Raw genomic sequence first — 16,012 nt, 5'->3', positions numbered from 1 at the left:
TTAGCAGTGAGTTTTGTATATCCAAGAGTTTTTAGAATAAACTATGATTTGAGATTAAATTGCTGTTAAAAGCTTGAAACTTGGTGGCTATTTTTTAAAGAGTTGTCCTGAGCAGGCCAGAAAACAATGTTGCTTGCAGAGCATACTTGAATTGTTGGTTAATCCAACACATCCATCATATATATGAGCATCAGCCATTTGAACTTCCTTAAAAAGCTGAGCTGTGGCTGATACAGCTCCCATGAAGTGGGGAATCTCTGAGTACTGCATCATCGAAATGCGAAATGTATGTGCAGATGTTCATGTAAATGTATCCTATATACATATACTATGTATTGTGCTTTTAAGTAAAAATCTCCCCAAAGCATTTGTTTTTATGCACAGGGAAAAAGGCAAATCTTTTTTGAGATACTCTAGTGCTGAGGTATTGGCAAGCTATTCCTTTATGATTGTGCTCTGAAGACAGGGGAGATAAGAGTCTTAATGATTTTTTTTAAGAAGGGGTATAAGAAAGATGAGCCATTGGAGTAAAAAGTGTGGTATTCAATATGGTCATATCTAGATAATCCTAGATTTCTATGAAGTTGACTTTTCATAGAGGGTTTGAAGAGTGTCAATATTCCTTTGGTTTAGTCTAGGTTTATTAGTAATCTTCCTTTGAAAATTAAGTATCCTAAGTACCACTTGAGTTTGGCAACATCAAAGTTTATATTTGGTGAACAGAGATCTCCTTGACTTGATGCACACTATCATTTCAGGAGGGACGCAAGTTTGATCAACATAAATGGTTACATCTGCATATGGAGTGAGCCTAGATCCCCTTTGAATCTAGGTGTCCTAAATTGGATTTCAATACTTTAGAAAAAGAAGTGAGATTTTTAGTGTGGTCTTGTAATGTTCTGTTTAATGTATACAGATGGCCATCTTACACAGAGTCAGACCAATAGCGGGCCTCTCCCTCTATACAATGCTAGAGCACTACATAGGCTGGGAAGGTGCTGATTCCATAGGGATTGTAGATAAAGCAGTGTGGGGGCTGGGCCTGACTGGATGACTAGGAATGATAACAATGTTGTTCACTCTCAGATATTACACACAGTGCCAGTCCTTCCCATTTTGTTTCCCAACTGGAAGAATTAAACTGTTACATGGGTCAATGTAAGGGAAAAGCTGGAGAAATTAGGATTTCAGGTATAGATATTTAGATGAAATTTATTAGCCAATTGACTAGGATCCTGGTACAAATCACGGAAGTCACTGGTGATACTTTTGAGCTTGATGTGGGTTTAGGGTTAATAGACAATAGCTGGTGTCCATTCTTCTAGTAACAGATTCCCTTAAAGAAACAACTGTCACTCCAGTAATCTACTAACTTAGTAGTCCAAAAGAATGAGCCAAAGAAAAAGAAACAGATTAGAAAATGAAAGCATGGACAGAAGAGGATCTCCATTCAAAGGGAAACCAAGCTTAGAAGACTATTTTCCTATAATTTAGATTTCTTGGAAAGTAACCAAGTCTGCAACTTGTGCTGGATCAAGGATATTGCTTACAAGAATAACACCTCAAGGTGTCACCCTTGAGTTGGCAACACTCTTCATTACAATTTTTCTCAGAAACCCAACCACCTTGTAGTAAGTGGGAGTTGGAGGTACCAGGCAACCAGTCTTTAAGCAATAACTCCTGGATGAGCTGAAAGTTGCCTAACACGTTCTGGATCAAGTCTTCCGAGACTACTGTGTTATGAACCAATGTAAGACAGTTCCATAGAGACCCTAGCTATCTCGTGGACCTGTCATATTCTTTCTGGAAAAAAACAGCAGCTCTTTTCTTTACAGCAGAGCTTTCATGTGTCCTGACAAGGAGTACAACTGAAGATTTGGTCTCTGTCCAGGGAGATGTCTAATGAAACAGTTTAAGCCACATTAACTCCCTCAATTGTGCACCCACAAGATTTTTCCAGTAAGAAATTCTTGCCTCAGTAATTTAAATGACTCTGATTCTGTGGAAACAAAAGGGAGGCTGTTTCTAGCCTCCTACTGAAGACAGAGAACAAACTCAGTTCCTTTGACATCATGAGAAAAGAGTATGATGACAGCTCAAATAAAGCTTGACCTCAACCAAAAGTTTCTGGAAGTCTGGACCTAAAGAGGAACTCTCCCTAGATGACAGCTGCTTCCCTGGATTCAAAGAACATGAAGAGGCCAAGGCTGATACAAACTCCAAGTCCAGAGTGGGCTACCACAGTCCAAGGGGAGACTGCTTGAAGGTTTCTTCATGGTCACCAGAAAATGCAAACCTTAAATGTACAGTCTCATATTAGTGTGTAAGAAAGAGGTTTTCAGAGCCAAAACAGAGTTGGTATCCTGGGAAATATGGATTTTAGTTCTCAAAAAGGTGTGTGGCTCTCCAGCTTTGTAGATGAAAACAAAAGCACAAAAGGGGGATTATGGGCAACTGGTATTACAAGTGTACTGATGAGTAAGAACAGAATGGGTCATTGATTATATATGGTTCACCTATGCTATATATTGCAGGAAAGATACAGAGATAACTAGGAGCAGGACCTTTTCTAAGTTGTTTATGACTCTACTGGCCTAAGCATATCTATAAGGAACTAAGTTGGAATGGTTAACGTTTAAAATTGACTGATTATAAGACTTTGGAATCCAGAAATTTGTGGCTTCCTTATCTCTACTATGTCTGTAAGGCCTAATTGGAGTTTGCATATCCCCTTTATTTTTATTTCTGCCTCCCTTTCCCTTTCCTTGCCCTGCCCCTCCCTTCCATTCCCTTCTCTTCCCTCTCTCTCCCACCCACTGTCTCTCTTTCTCTCTCTCTCTCCTACTCCCATATTAAGAATGTATATGAATAAAACATCCCTTTCTACTATGCAGAAAGGAATTATAGAGGCCCTGTGATCTTCACCAAGAACAAAATTGGCCTAAACCTTGATCTTATACTTCCTAAACTTCAGTGACGTGAGAACATATTTTCCATGATTGAATCTACCAAGTATATTTTTGTTAATAGCAGCTGAAGACAGCTGAGATGACAATGTGATTTTGATAATCTTGGTTTCGAATCTATCTTGCATAGATAGAGAGGCAACGACGGATGCATATGTATCCTGCAATAGACATGTATTACAGCACTCAGTCTACTGCCAGGGCCTGGAAACAATGACACCCCAGCCACTGGTAAGCACCGCTGGCATCCAGGTCTTAGATTCTAAATATCATTCTACACAAAAAGGCCTGGATAATCATTAGAAAAAAACAAATTCTACAGTTCATTAAAAGGGCATGGAAGTCCAACTGAAAGAGCTTTCAATGGCCAAAGCTGGGGTGGGGGTGGGGGTGGGGGCGGGACAAAAGCCTAAGAAGCAAAATCATGAGTATAATATTGAGCTATAACAAGAAGGATAATATAAATACTCATGAGTTCATATTGATGTAAGTGTCTGAGTAAGTTAGTGTGCTGTAGTTCGGTTCTGAATTGTCCTCTGAAGCCCTAGTGTTAGTCTTGGTCCCAGCCTTTGCCTCATTTGGGAGGTGGTAGGACCTTCAGGAGGCAGAGCCTAATGAGAGGGAGTTAAGCCACTAGAGGCATGCCCTGGAAGGGGTCTTGGGAGCCTGACCCTTTCCTTTTCTTTTGGCAGCTTGGCCACCAGAAGGTGACCAGCTTTCTCTGTTCTACCACCATCATGTACTGTGCTACCACAGGCCTAAAGCAATGAAGCAAGTGACAGTGAACTTGAACCTTGGAAATTATGAGCCAGAATAAACTTTTCCTCCTTCAAATGTTTATCCCAGGTGTTTTGTAGCAGTAACACTTGCCATGAAACAGTAACACTTGTGGATAATACAAATCTTTTTGTCTATAGAAGAATCCCAAGTAATGAGTGATTTTATTGAAGGATATTTTAGAACTCAGTCATTTATATCCTCAGTAAAAATTGGAATTTGCTTGGAATTTTATGAGGGGTACAATATTTTAGTGAAATTTAGGGAAAACTTCTGTTATAAGAAAAGAGAGGTCTCTGTTTATTTACATTTTCTGTGAGTTATTTTGTAGGTCCATTCATTTGAATTCTGGTCACTTTTCATCAAGATGACTTCTCATTTCAGGCTTTATGGCTATTACAGATATAATTTCTGTTTCTAATTTTAATCTGGTTATACTAATAAATACATTTCATCGGGATCCTCTCTTTCTTCCTTCCCTTTCTTTCCCTTCCCTTCCTTCCTTCCTTTTTTCTTTCTTCTCTTTTTTGAGGATACAGTATTTAAATTGGGGGAAGAAATCCACTTTTAAGATTATAATTTGACAGATTTAAAACACTTGTGACAGGGTTAACATCGCTCAAGCCCATCTAGTTAAGTTTTAGCTGACCAATAACTTTGTCAGTTAGGTCTGCTGGTCCAGGAAAAGCACTGAAAGGACAATTGTGATGGGAGGTTGAGCCTCCTCCTGCCCCTCACTTGCTCCTCTAGATCCCAATCAATTGAAAACAACAACAACAACAACAAAACTTCCTTCTAAGGAGCAACTACCTCCTCTATGCCATGGATTTGCCTCAGTTTTACTGATTTTTCATTCTACTTTTCTTTTTCAATTGTTACTGTGGAATTGATATGCAGAGTGGTTACAATGACATAAATCAGGTAACGAGTAATGAGCACAACTCTTCTTGAGCCATGTCTCCCCTTCCATTGCTCTCTCCCATTTTTTCCCCTCCTGGACATGATAAATTGTATAGAACTCTAGACATTCATACTGAGGCCAGAGGAGGATATGCATAGGAGTGGTTGGCAAAGGCTCAATAGCTGTGTGTATAGGACCATATAAAATAATATTCCATGAAATAAACTCCAAGAAAAGGAAACCAGAGACATTTTTTTAGTTGCTGTTTTGTTTTCTTTTCCTTTTGTCTTACTTATTAGCTTGTTTGTATTTGGGAGGGTGAGGGAGAGCACAGGAAAGGCAGAACAAGGGTGAACAAATACAACAGTGGTACCCACTAGACACTATGTGGAAAATCATTCCACTTTTCTTCCTTTTTTAAATCAACTCCTCTTCTGGATCAGAAACTAGATAACAGGGTTTTTTTGCATAATTTGAGGGAAAAAATTAAACCTATTAAAATTAAGGAGCCCTAATTTTTAAGCATTATCTTAAGAAGTTTTCACAAAGGGGTTAAATTTTATTCAACATGTCCATTTGTGCAATGCATCTTAATCAATGTCATCCCTTTCCTCATTCTCCCTATATCTCTCAAACCCACCCATCTCCTTGATTTTCCTAGCTCTGTTTTCACTTACATACATTAAATATTTTGACTTCATTCTCTCACCCTTCCTCTCTTCATTACTCTACCCTCTCTCCTGGACCTCATTCCTCATTCCCTATCCCTGCCTGACCCTCCAAGTTCCACCTTCCTGGTGTTAGTTTTGTTAGACTATAAATTAGTTGTTCAAAGGCATTGCACCATGGGAATTCTCCTCTGCCTAATGTGTTAATAAACTTCAAGACAGTCTAAAATTCTGTAGTATTTATAAACCATCCAATATTATTGATTAAAATTCTGGGTGAATATCATTTTATAAAATAGTGATGTCACTCAAGCTGTTCTGATAAAAATTCTATTTACTTCAATAAAAACTATACGTAATATATGTATTCATTTTAGTGCTCCCTCTCTCTGTCTATCACCATCTCCCCCATACACCTGATTAATATATAACAGAATAGTTCCAGGTCCATCTGGAAACCAAGTGGGAAAACTTTCTGATCCTTAAGCTTCTCTTCTCTTATTAATCTACATTTTATGCATGTGATCTCTAGAGTTCAGATACTATTGAGATCTGGATAATTGTTTTAAAGACGAGTCAGGACTGGGATTCAATGAGGTACTCCTCTCTCCCAGGGTTAAGGAGCTCCTGGCTACAGAGCTCTGTTGAGGACTTTCTAGAGGTAGAAACATTGGGTAGGACAAGCCTGCTATGCCTTGTGGCTGTTCAGGAAGCTCAAGTGAATTTACTAATAGAAAGCACAGAAGAGCTGAGGTAGGCATCCAAGATCCCTTAGAAAGCTGATGAAATAGACCCGGTTGGTTATTATGACTCCTACTGTTCCTGTCCTTGCTACAGCCGAAGTTACATCTTTAGGTCTCTGCACCTGCCAAATGCCTCTCCTCTTCTTCCTGAGAAAGTGTGGTCTCTACACAGCATACTCCATGTCACCCATGCTTTAGGACGTTGTGTCCAAACATGGAAACCAACCACTCTGGCTTTTTGAAACAGAGGTCTGAGGCAAGTGATTTGTTAGCAAAGTGTGGAATGGCTGAGGAAGTAAAAAAGAACCCATTTGAGTTACTCAATAATCTGGAACCATCAGGGGCAAAGCACCACCACCCAAGTTTGTGTTTGTAGTCCTAGGACTTGCCAGAGAGCCAGGCTAGCTCAGAATGCTAGAAAATGAACAGTCCTTCATACTCCACCCTCCAGAGAGCCCTCCTGTAACAGCTTATGGAACAGATTCAACCAGTTCTCTCCCCCAAGTGGATCCTACGGGGAATCAGTCTTCTACATTCACATCCGTTTTTGTAAAGTCTAGATGCTACCTATGAGATATGCAGTATTATCTTTCTGAGTCTAGCTAACTTTTTGTTTCACAAGATGATTTCCAGTTCTCATTTTCTTGCAAATGCCATAATTTTTCTCTGTGAGTGAATGTATAGGAATATATATATATATAACACATTTCCTTTAATCACTTAGATGTTATGTTGACATATATGTAATATTTATTATGTATAATAAACTCACATATAACATTTATTTTATCTATATATGTATCTGTATGCATATAGATATATAGATACAAATGTGTATATTGATACAGATCTATGTAGACATCTACATAGATTCTATATAAATATACATACCCTTATCTATATACATACACATATTTATATACATATATGTAGCTATGCTCATATATATCGCTATGCACATATATCTATATACATGTATGTATGTATACATGTGCATATGTACATCTACACACATATATAATATTTTCTTTATTCATTTTTATGTTGAAGGACTCCTAGCCTGATTTCATGACCTGGCTATTGTAAATAATGCCACAATAGAGATGGGTGTTCAAGTATCTCTATTGTAGGATGACTTTTATTTATATACACAGGAGTAGTATGGAAGTATTGTGTATTAGTTATAGTTTTAGTGCTTTTAGTCTTTGCCAGTACTTGAGGTTTGAACCCAGGGCTTTGGGTGTGCAAGCTTGGCTGGTGCTCAGTTAATAGAACCACACCTCATCACAGCTTTTTTTCTGATTAATTACATCTAAGTCTCATGTACTTTTCTGCCTAGGTTGCCTTCAAATTATGATCCTCCAGATCTCAGCCACCTGAGTAACTAGGATTACAGATGTGAGTCGCCGGTACCTAGTTGATCTATTTATTTTATTTTATTTTATTTTGTGTGTGAGGCCTCAATGCTTATTTTTGTAGTAGCTGAACTGACTTACATTCTCATCAATATTATGTAAGAATTTCTTTTCCTCTGCACCCTCACCAACCATTCTGACTGGGATGAAATGGATAAATTTTAGGCAAAACTTCCTACTTTTTCTTTCTTTTTAAAAAAGATAACAGTATAATTTTATTGTTAAGATGATGTACAGAGGGGTTGCCATTTTATAAATCAGATAATGAATACATTTCTTTTTTGGGCAATATCACCCCTTCCTTTGCTTTCCCTCAATTTCTCCCTCCCATCCCTGCCTACAAGTTGCAGAGTTCATTTTCCACATAGCAGCATAGTAATACTTTAATAAGCAGACTTAGAAGGCAGGACTGAGAGGCCTTGTCAATGTTTTGTTGGCTGTCAATTTGTTTTCTTGTTATACTGAGGTTTGATCCCTGGATCTCCTGTTTGCTAGGCAAGTGCTCTACCACTTGAGCCATGCCCCCAGTTCCTGATGTCAGGCCCTTGCCCACCACACTTGCTTCCCTCCCCTGTGCAGGCTGTAGGCTGGGCTCCAGGCAAAACTCTCTGGGGCTGGAGGGGCAGGGCCAGCTCCCTTCACTTTTGGGGGCACTAGTGCACCCCATGTAGGCCTGAGAGCTTGAATCCCTCCATCCAACTTTAATTTCAGGGACTGAAACTCCATGCCAGCTCATGAGTTAGTCTCTCTCCCCGAGTCCTGTGCTGCAGAGGTGCTGAGCCAAGTACTAGGAGCTTGCATCCCGCTGAGGCAGACCTGGGCCTCAGGAGAGAGGAGCCCAAGCTGAGCAGCCCTAGCCCTTTCCACACTTTACCACCGCCCGCCCACACATAAGCACTGGGGTGAGAGACCTTGCCTACCATACCTGTGAGTGATCCCAGGGGCTACAGTACAGACCTGGCACCGCCTCTGCCCAGGAGCCCTGGGGAGCTGCGTGGAAGAGGAGGGCTGGCCATGCCGGACCTCCGAGGATAACTCGGGGTCTATGAGGCAGAGTTGGAGATGGAAGGTCCTTTTTAGGGGTGGTGGGGCCAACATCGGGCCTGATAGATATGGCTAGGGATGTTGAGGTGTCACGCAGGGATAAGGACACCAACTCAAAAGGAACTCAGCCAGGCAAAGTTTACTTCTGCAGAAGGGTGCACCATCAGCCAAAAATTTGACAGGCAAGCACACAGAGCTGGCAGGCTGCCGCTCTCCTTTTATTCTCAATGCAATAGGCCCCGCCCCTCTGCTCCAATTGGTGGAGCTCAGGTTCCCAATCCTTGTGACTGGCTAGTTTGAAGAGGTCAGGCTGTATCCAGTATGCAGCTATACACAGTTATAAAGTGACCCATTAACAGACTGAGATAAGATTTACAGTACATAAGCCATCCCTCCTTTTTCTTAATCATCATAAATTATCTTGCTTTTTATACTCCCAGTTACATATGAAATTAAGAATCAAGTTCTATTACATAGCTCATTTGTTCATTAATTGGATCTGTACAGAACATATATTACCTAGTGATAATTTAAAATTTTACTTTGTATTACTTTTTAATGATTTAAAGAGAGAGGTATTTGTTAGTCTGGTTCTGTAGCTTCCAGAGTGGAGTGTTGGGATAGGCAAGGGTAGAGGCACGTGTGACACTGCTGTGATGAAAAGCTGATATAACTAACAGCTCACATCTTTCTGGGATGCAGTCCATCTGAGCTGGAAGAAAAGCCCTCTTCTCCACACTGTCCTCCTCCTCGAGTCTCACAATCACCATCTGGTTATTCAGGATATATGCGTAAAAGACCCAAGAAGAATCTGATACACAGTTCCTAACAATTCTGGTGGGATGTCATGAAACAAGCTAACCAAAAGAACCACAAAGAGCTTTGAAAAACCAATAGCTCTTTCTAAGGAGAATATCCAACTAGTCTGGACGGCATAGATAAACCCCTGTTCCCTGGCATGTAGCGAGACCCTGTGACCTACTTTTGTCCCCTCCACCTCAGAGATGATTCTCCCAACTTATTATCCTGTGAATCTACTGGACTGTTATTGCATGAATCTCTAAGTCTGTCAGTCTATGCATGAGCATATGTCCCAAAGGATAAATGGGATGTAGGTTCTGGAGTCCTTGGGAATAACCCCATGACTCATCTTGGCACTGGCATCAGTCACCTGGCTCCTCCATGCCTTACCTCCCTAGCCCATAAAATGGGTGGGGCACAACCCGCCCACCTGTTAGGGTGGCACATGGATGCAGGTATCTCTCACCAGGGATGTTGGCACTGCCCCCAGATGTCAAAATCATTAGTGAGGACCTCACCCCCAAGAGCAGGAAGTAAGCCAGCCAATCAGCTCACAGCTGGTAGGACTTGAACAGATTGGCTAAAGATAGGACAGCATTCAACCACAGGAGGAATGGTCTGCTTGGGGCTATCCATGCAAAGCATTCTTATTGGCTCACTCATTAGTTCATTTGTTTAATGTTTCCAAGGTTTTGTGATGATAGATAGTGAATAGTTACCAACGCCTAAAAAACTATAACCTGGTAGGAATAACTTTATAGGTAGCAAAGTGGTAGAAGTTTACATTTCCCTTGTTGAACAGGCCCCTTCAATCAAAGAATGTCCCAGCCAGGAGCAGCTGTGGAGTCATAGGAGGTGACAGAGGAAGGTGAGGATAAGACCTCAATTCTCCCTATTTGTGATCTCCCCAATGTCTCTTCTCCTGTTTTGTGACATGCTCTAAAATGTGCGGCCTTCTAGGGCATTTTCCTTGCTATCAGGTAGCTCTGTGACAGCATGCACCAAATACGAAAGGCTTTTCTTGACTGCCTATGTCCTCTGAAATGGAAATATATGAGTCCTAAAACATCATGGATTGTAAACAGAAGCAAGATAATATGGTAGAAAAACCAATAAAACTTGAATTCCTATCCCTCGGTTCAAACCCCTGGTTCTATTACTTCTAGCTGTGTAATCTTGGGCATATTATTTATTTGTGTTTCTTGTTATTGTTTGAAACATTGTTATCAGGACTAAAGTCATATGCTGGTTCTGACCCTAATAAGAGATTGCTCTTTTCCCCTTTCCTTCACAAAACATCACCCCTTGGTGTGGAGGTAGGACATTTAGGAGATCAGGAGCAGAATAGCCTGGACCAATGTCCCATCTCAGTATCTCCTTCCCCCCACCACCACCTTGAGGGGCTGCTGGACTTCACAGAGGAAGTGATGCTGTGTGACAGCCCACCAGGCAGAGGTGACAGGAAGAGCTAGAACATTTTCAAGTCTGGGTCAGGATCCCTTTTGCTCAATTCTTCCATTTTTTTAAGGGATGAAGCTCGCAAGACCTGGCTTAGAGTGAGGGATGTTTTGCTGTCTAGTGGGGTTTGGCATTGTCTTTGCTTAGGAAACTTGGAAACCTAAGTGCTATGGGTGCTAGGGAAGTGAAGACCTATTTTGGACAAATGTAAGAACACCTTTTATCTGAGAGGTCACAGGGGCCATGATGAAGACTGGATTGCCTAATCTGAGGGAACAATATTTGGACTCAGCATTGGGTTCATGCTCAAGACAGCCTCCCATAATGATGTTCCACCATGGCCCCATGGACAGAGTAACTGTAACTAGAAAGTTCGAGTTCCACTCTTACCTAACAAGGATGACACTGGTGAAATAACTAAACACTTAGGTCTCTGTTCCCTCTTACATAAAAATCGAACTAACATAGCTTACCTTGCATGGCTATTGCAAAGATCAAACACACAGAGGAAGAGTCTGGGATAGTATTGGGCACATAGTGAGTATTCGATACATATTTTTTCCACCCTTCTTTCTGCATCTACTGCATTGGGAAAAGGCAACTTGGCAGGGATTTGAGGATGAAGCAATGTCCAGATATAAAAGACACCATAGAGAGAGCATATGTACGGTAGCACATAATGATAAAGATCATGTCTATGAAACCAGACTGCCAGCACTTGAGTTTAGGCTACTTACTTGGTTTGGCTGCTGAGTGACTCTTTCGGGGTGTGAGTTGTATCCATCTACAAACGTAGTTATCTCATAAATTGTTAGGCACATAAAAATGTTCAACTACATGTCTGGTTTTACTAGTATTATTATCACACGATACTCATTTGTGTGGAATTCCTCTGCCCTTAAGGTTATTTGGAATCTGTTCCTGGAAATGAGGCAAGGTCCAGAAAGTAGAGGAAGGGGGCAATCATAAAACATGGGAAGACCGAGAGGAATGGCTAAGCACTAAAATCTTTAGCCTTGATTCATCAGGATTCCACACCAATTCCCAAGTGAACTCAAAACAACCCAATCGTTCATGGAAAATATGAACAATACTTCTCAGAGATCTTGCTTTCATACTGAACTAGAGGCCATTTGGACCAAACTCTTTGCGCCTAGCACCCCAGATCAGCGTAAGAAAAATCACCATAAAGAATAAGAGATGAGGCTGAGAAGACGTAGTGCATCTTTTGGCACAGGACATGAACCTCTTAAGAATCTAATCAAATCTTGAACAAGCCTTGGAGAGCCAAGTGGTCTAAAATCAAGAAAAGCTTCATAGGCACTGATCATAACTTCTAGGAAAAGGAGGTAGACTTGTTTTATGAAGAAAGCAGTAGCATTTGCTTATCTTATGTTTGGGAAAAGTCAGTGTCAAGTAGAGACATGCCCTGTCTCTGACTGAAGAGCCAGACGAACTGGGGAGGAATCTCGTCAATGCAACACCAACCCTTGGCCTCGTGATCGCTGGTGCTTCATTTAGATGGCATTGAATTGCTTCACTGCCATCCTATAAAAAGTCTCCCCAAATGCCAGATCCTCAGATCTTTGACTTCTTCCAGCCTTGCATCTGTCCGGAAAAGAGGTAAGTCTTTGGGAATAAGGATTTAGCATGAAACAGAGCCAGCCAGGCTGAACATGGAGTGGAGAACTGTGGGATGAAGGGTGGGTGAGCCGGGACTAGACAGGGAGGACAGCCATGACAGAAGAGGATGGCGTAGCTGGTGGGAAGCATGGAGCCTGGGGCATGAAAGGAAAGGGAGAGGTTGGAGCTGAGCTAATCGCTCTGTGTGGGGAGGGATTTCAGGAGACTGGGTTTCTGGCTTTCTTCTGTGAGGGCATATGTTCAGTTTATTCTTGGATTGACATACTAGTGGAGTAAAATTACATCTGACTGATCCAAAGAGCAAGTAATAGAAACTTACTCAACTTGGTTCTTGTTCTTCACTACCTTGTCAAGCTCATTTGAGGCTCAAGTTAGCTCAGTGTCTATGGACATCAATGTGCCTTTTCTGGGACTCCCTGGCTGGGAAGAAGGAAAATGGCAGGCCTTGGAGAGAACTAGTGGCAGTGGGAAACGCCCTGAGGGATAGTGATCTGGTAAGATTGATTTGCCAGGTAGACACTCAAGTGAATAAGAAGAGAGACAGCATGGGATGCTAGGTAGAAGTGAAGCTATCGGTCCAGTAGACATGGAGTCTGGGAGGTAAATAAAGACTCGTCCAAAGACATGTAGGCACGGTGAATAAACCTACAATTCCTGGTTCTGAATCTGGCCTCACTGGAAGGTTATTGGCTTTTAGATTTTATTTATTTATTTATTTATTTGTTCATTTATTTATTGTGCCAGTGCTGAGGCTTGAACTCAGAACCTGTACCCTTGCTTGACTTTTTAACTCAACTCTGGTGCTCTACCACCTGAACCACAACTCCATTTCTGTTGTTTTTTTTTACTGGATAATTGGAGATAAGAGTCTCCTGGACTTTTCTACCACAACTGCCTTGGCACTGTGATCCTCAGAGCTCAGCCTCCTGACTACTCAGGATTACAGGCATGAGCCACTGACACCTGGCAGGTAGATGAACTTTGGGTGTCCATGACCTCTTTGAGAAGGCCACCCCTCTGCCCAAAGGGAATTCGGAAGGTTTCCCTGAAAACCTCATTGCTTTCATAGTTCTGATGGGGTCTTTCTTTCCAGGTGTTGCAAAGCCATATCAAGATGTGTGACCAGCAGAAGCAGCCACAATTCCCTCCATCTTGTGTGAAAGGCTCGGGACTGAGCTCTGGGCAAGGTGTCGGTGGCGCCTCTGTGACCTTCCAGGCTCCATCTCAGGCTCCAGCGGTCTACGTTCCAGGGCCTGCTCTAGGGCCTGCTCTAGGGCCTGCTCTAGGGTCTGCTCCAGGGCTTGCTTCTGGCCAGCCTCAAACCATCGTGAAATACGTAGTCCCAGTGCCAGCTCAAACCTATGTGAAATACCAAGTTCCATGCCAGACCTACGTAAAGTGCCCACCTCCATGCCAGACCAAAACCTATGTGAAGTGCCCCCCTCCCTGCCAGACGACCTCTGTGAAGTGCCCCCCTCCCTGCCAGACGACCTCTGTGAAGTGCCCCCCTCCCTGCCAGACGACCTCTGTGAAGTGCCCCCCTCCCTGCCAGACGACCTACGTCAAATACCCAGCTCCCTGCCAGACCCAGACATACTATGTCCAGTACTCTTCTCCTGGCCAGACCTACTACACTCAAGGCTCCGCAGCAGGTGGCTCCGGCTCCCAGGGCTGCTGTGTCCCTGACCCCTGCTCTGCTCCCTGCTCCACCAGTTACTGCTGCCTGGCCCCTCGGACCTTTGGGGTGAGTCCTCTGAGACGCTGGGTCCAGAGACCCCAAGGCTGTAGCACAGGATGCTGTGAAGATTCTGGGTGCTGCAGCTCTGGATGTGCCAGCTCTGGGTGCTGCAGCTCTGGGTGCTGTGGCTCTGGCTGCTGCAGCTCTGGGTGCTGTGGCTCTGGGTTCCGCTGTTTAGGGATTATCCCCATGAGATCCAGAGGTCCTGCCTGCTGTGACCACGGAGATGACTGCTGCGACACCGGAGATGATTGCTGCTGTTAAATGCCAAAGGCAAGCCAGGGGCCAGCGCTCACTGCCCTGCGGTCTCTCAAACACTCCCCCAGCCTCTGCATCTTCCCAGTACTTCCTGTCCACACTCCTCGCTTCTTATCAAGGCAGCCTGCCAGAGTAGCACTACTCTCAAACTTTGGCAAGAATAAAACCCAAAATGCAATGCATGGTGACTGTGTCTATTTCTTTGTGTTTTGATTTTAGAAAATCTCTCTCTCTCTCTCTCCCTCCCTCTCTCTCTCTCTCTCTCTCCCTCCCTCCCTCCCTGCCCTTTGCTCTTCTTTCCACTTAAGGAAAGATCTGTGGATTTAACAAACACGTTGACCTCTGAACTCCCAGTCCGGAATCCCCAAGCCTTCTAGAAAGCTGTGAACAAACTTCTGCATGAAAGGTGGCAGGATCTGAGGCGGGAGGCTTGCGGGGTGAGGGTTCCTCTTTCCCATCCTCTGATTATTCTAAGGAGATTTGGCCCTCAGGGCAGCATGATGGCTATAGGTAGTCTCCGAGAGTATCTTCCAGGATATTGAAGGACTGTGAAATTAAACCTTATCACAACTATGACTGGATCCTGACCCTACTGTTGTGCAGGGGGCCTGAACCTATTTTGGATTTTATAGATTGCAATTTCTCATTGCATAGTTTTGCTTTATTGAAGCCACTGGGCACAGTTGTGAAGCTTGTAGATACTCTGCAGGTTAGCCTGGTAGTAAGTAGAGCTGTCTAAGAGGCAGATGAGCTTGATGGGACAAGCAGTCAAGTCCTAAGGTTAAGTCTCCATTGCTATTAGCCCTTCTTTCTCCACTGTTTGGCTAGCACTGGAGGGTAGGGGGTGGAGTTTTGTAACTAGAGACTCTACCGTACACACACTGAAAATATACAGAGGGTCCTAGCACGGTAGCTCATGCCTGTGGTCCTAGCTACTTGGGAGGCAGAGTTTGGGATGATCATAGTTAGAGGTTAGACCAAGCAAAAAGTTATCAAGACCTTAATTCAGCAACACAAGCTGAGAATGATAGTACACACCTCTGATGCTAACTATTGGGAGGGTAGAGAGAAGAGAGTTTTGATCTCTGACTAGGGAAAATGCACAACCTTGTTTGAAAAAAATAATGAGCTAAAAAGCAAAATGGGCTGGAGGCATGTCTCGGGTAGTAGAGCACTTGCTTGACAAGAGCAAAGCCCTGGGTTCGAATTCCAGTACCTTCACCTCAAATTCAGAGGTATAAGTAAGGCTCAAATCAACTCCACAGGATCTAGCGTATAGTAGGAGACAATACATTTGGTGCAGGCATAAATGATTGTATCAAAGAATGGATGAATGAAAGCAAGGAATTGTGTTTGTAAAGCAGCCACCACTGATACTAGTGGAAGGCTACTTCGAGTACTGTGCTTTCTTTGAATACAGCATGACCTGAAGCTGCTCAAATCACTTGTCACTCCTCCATTCAAATGCTTGAAGTTGCAACTTAGTTATTAGACACACTCAAAGTCAGGAACAACCTTGCTAAGATATTGTGTGTCTTTTGTATCACCCAGTGGCAAGACAAGCAGCATAGGAAGATGGAGTGCTGTTTATTCTTTGCT

The 16,012-nt window shown here is 42.7% G+C and overlaps 1 protein-coding gene across 1 annotated transcript; it reads left to right on the top strand.

Annotated features, from left to right (window-relative positions):
- The first annotated feature begins 13,531 nt into the window (after positions 1-13,531).
- Positions 13,532-14,419, top strand: C11H1orf68 (chromosome 11 C1orf68 homolog). Its single transcript, XM_048358228.1, has 2 exons — positions 13,532-13,674; positions 13,759-14,419. Exons 1-2 carry the CDS (start codon positions 13,532-13,534, stop codon positions 14,417-14,419), a joined length of 804 nt encoding a protein of 267 aa, XP_048214185.1.
- Positions 14,420-16,012: the final 1,593 nt, after the last annotated feature.

This window comes from Perognathus longimembris, chromosome 11 (genome assembly GCF_023159225.1).
Source record: "Perognathus longimembris pacificus isolate PPM17 chromosome 11, ASM2315922v1, whole genome shotgun sequence".
Classification (NCBI taxonomy): domain Eukaryota; kingdom Metazoa; phylum Chordata; class Mammalia; order Rodentia; family Heteromyidae; genus Perognathus; species Perognathus longimembris.
The sequence above is the reverse complement of the archived record's forward strand: the minus strand, read 5'-3'. Positions and strand labels throughout refer to the sequence as shown.

Coding starts and splice junctions, on each gene's coding strand:
- C11H1orf68 (XM_048358228.1), top strand. CDS start 13,532: ATGTGTGACCAGCAGAAGCAGCCACAATTCCCTCCATCTTGTGTGAAA. Junction 13,675..13,758: donor GTCTACGTTCCAGGGCCTGC/TCTAGGGCCTGC, acceptor GAAATACGTAGT/CCCAGTGCCAGCTCAAACCT.